The 2,818-nt window shown below is 35.3% G+C and overlaps 1 protein-coding gene across 1 annotated transcript; it reads left to right on the forward strand.

Annotated features, from left to right (window-relative positions):
* Nucleotides 1–238: 238 nt before the first annotated feature.
* Nucleotides 239–1,128, forward strand: LOC149208410 (putative leucine-rich repeat receptor-like serine/threonine-protein kinase At2g24130). Its single transcript, XM_089394066.1, has 2 exons — nt 239–874; nt 975–1,128. Exons 1-2 carry the CDS (start codon nt 562–564, stop codon nt 1,058–1,060), a joined length of 399 nt encoding a protein of 132 aa, XP_089250192.1. The 5' UTR covers nt 239–561; the 3' UTR covers nt 1,061–1,128.
* Nucleotides 1,129–2,818: the final 1,690 nt, after the last annotated feature.

Here is a 2,818-nt window from a genome sequence, read left to right on the forward strand (position 1 = left end):
TTGTCTTTCAGCAATATCGAACGAAAAATCCCAAAAGCGGGATTTTTTGCAAATCAAACAATTATCATGTCCTTCATTGGGAATCCAGGTCTTTGTGGACCAAAAGTATTCATGCTACCTGCATGTCCAACATCAAGCAGTCATTTTGCAGTTGTGAAGAAAATACTATTTCCGAAGAGTGGAGCTATTGTTTTTATACTATGTTGCTTACTTTTGGGGTTCCTTTGGAGATGGAATATACATGTGCAAAAATTTGATTCCTCAGAATCCATTTTTCAAAAGTTAGAGCACAAAAGGATCTCATTTCAAGAGCTTCACATAGCAACCAATGGATTTAGTAGGAGCAACTTGTTGGGATCAAGTAGTTTTGGATCAGTTTATAAAGGAATTTTGAGAGATGGCACATTTGTTGTTGTGAAAGTTTTCCAATTGCAAAATGACCAGGGTGAGAAGAGTTTCAAAGCAGAGTGTAGTGTCTTGCAAAAGATTTGACATCAAAATTTGGTGAGAATCATAACCTCTTGCTCCAACCTCCATTTCAAAGGTTTAGTGTTCCACTTTATGTCTAATGGAAGCCTAGAGAAGCATTTGTATCATGACAGAGATGACAACAATGATGAGGATGTGTGTGGCCTGGGATTGAAAACACTACTAAACATTGCCATTGATGTGGCCCATGCCATGGAATATCTACATCATTATTCTCATGTGCAAGTAGTACATTGTGATATAAAACCCAGCAATGTGTTGTTGGATGAAGACATGATAGGCCATGTGACAGATTTTGGTCTTGCAAGATTGATTGGTGCAGACTTTGGTGATTCACTTACTTCAACACTTACTTTGAAAGGGTCTATGGGTTACATTGCTCCAGGTATGGTTTTTTTTTTTTATTAGTTTTAATTGTTATTTTTCATCAACAATTTTGTATACACTAGCGAGATAAACATTTATTGAAGTTTCCTTTAATGCAGAATATGGATTGGGTGAGAGAGTTTCTACCAAAGGAGATGTTTATAGCTATGGCATTATGTTATTGGAAATGCTTATCAGAAAATGACCAACCAACAACATGTTTATTAGAGACCTAAACTTGCACAAGTGGGTGAGCCTAGCATTTCCAAACAAAGTGAAAGAGGTGATTCACAACAATCTGTTTAGTGCACAAGATGGAGCTGGATTTGAAGAAAATAATATACACAAGTGTCTACTTTCTTTGCTACAGGTTGGTTTACTTTGTTCAAAAGATTCAAGATGAACGGCCAACTATGAGAGATGTAGTAATAGTGTTGGAAAATCTCAAAGAAGATTTGGTGGCAAAAAAAATTGCTATAAGGAGAAGTATATCCAATTTACTTGGCCATACAAATGCACCAAATATAAATTCCATAACATCAAATGACCAAAGTTCTTCTACATTCTAGTGTGTGAAATTTGTAAATACAAAATATTTCAATCTTACTATTATTCTTTTAATAACATATTTATTTTTTATTTTAAAAATTTCAAACAAATTTCTGTTACCATGTATTATCTATTTATAATTACCGCCAATATGAAATTTAGATGCTTTTTCAACCGTTGATTAAATAGACTGTAAATTTACATTTGGTTAAATTTATTCTCTTTCATAGTATTTATAAATTAAACTAGCTTCACAGAAATGGAAAAGAAATTAATTTTTTTCAGAGAGAAAAAACCAGATAGATTATATTAAGAGAATATAATGAAACACATATACATAGTCAGATATTCATGCCTGGATGAACCTCAGCATTCCTGAAAAGAAATAAGAAAGAGAGAAATGCAGATAATGGATGATGCATCCCAGACCGGCTGAAACAGATAATATGACATATAATCCTTATGAAGGAGGCAGGAACGACAAAATGTTCATATGCAAAACAGCCCAGCGAAAGCCATGACTGTAGAAAGAGAATGAAATCAAAAATGTCATCATCAAAACCTGTAGGAAAAAATCCCTACGAGACAGGAGTGATTGAACATTCAGTAATTTGCATCAGTATGGATGCAAGAGGGGCTCTGTGATCTTGAAAAATACAAGCATTCCTCCATTTCCATAGTAGCCAGACAACCGTTACAAACAAGGAGCGCAGAGGAATACTTTGCTCACTCCACCACTGTTGGGTCCCTATAATACTAGTGATTACCCCATTACTATTGTAGTTATACCCCTTATTTATATTTTTGTGCCCCTATTACCCCCATATTGTTATTTCTGTGCCCCATAGAATCCCTCTATTGTTATTTTTGTGGCTTTATATTATTATTGTTAGGTCGGCTGGATTATATTGTGACTCCTTAGACTCCTATATATAAAAAGGAGGTTTTGTCATTTGTATCATCAAAGAATTGTTCATTTATGTAATGTAAAGGAGGTTGCCCCCTCGAAGAGGCTGAATTCTAAGGCGTTGATCTATCTTTTCTATCTTTTCTTGAGCTGGTTTCATAACATTTGGTATCAGAGCTTTGGATTCTAGGGTTTCGCTGCTCCAAACAGGTCATTGTGGCATTTTCGCTATAACTTTGTTTCTATGACGTTTCCGAAGTCGCAAAACAATCCCATTTGAGAAGAAATCGCGCTGAACCTTGGGTCCGAATTTCAGAGCTTTTCGCGCGATATGTTCGGAGATATGATCTGAGGAAGTTGGTCTTTTTTCAGACTCCTGAATTACACTCAAAACAGGTGACCTGGGGAAAATCGTCATAACTTTCTTTCTGAGAATCGGATTGAAATTTTGTAAGAAGGTACAGAAAGAGGACGGACTGTGCTTTTCTTTTATATATTTTTCAGAGT

The sequence above is a fragment of the Pinus tabuliformis genome, chromosome 1_2 (genome assembly GCF_031772625.1).
Source record: "Pinus tabuliformis cultivar Carrire ecotype Pingquan chromosome 1_2, CPIR1, whole genome shotgun sequence".
Classification (NCBI taxonomy): Eukaryota; Viridiplantae; Streptophyta; class Pinopsida; order Pinales; family Pinaceae; genus Pinus; species Pinus tabuliformis.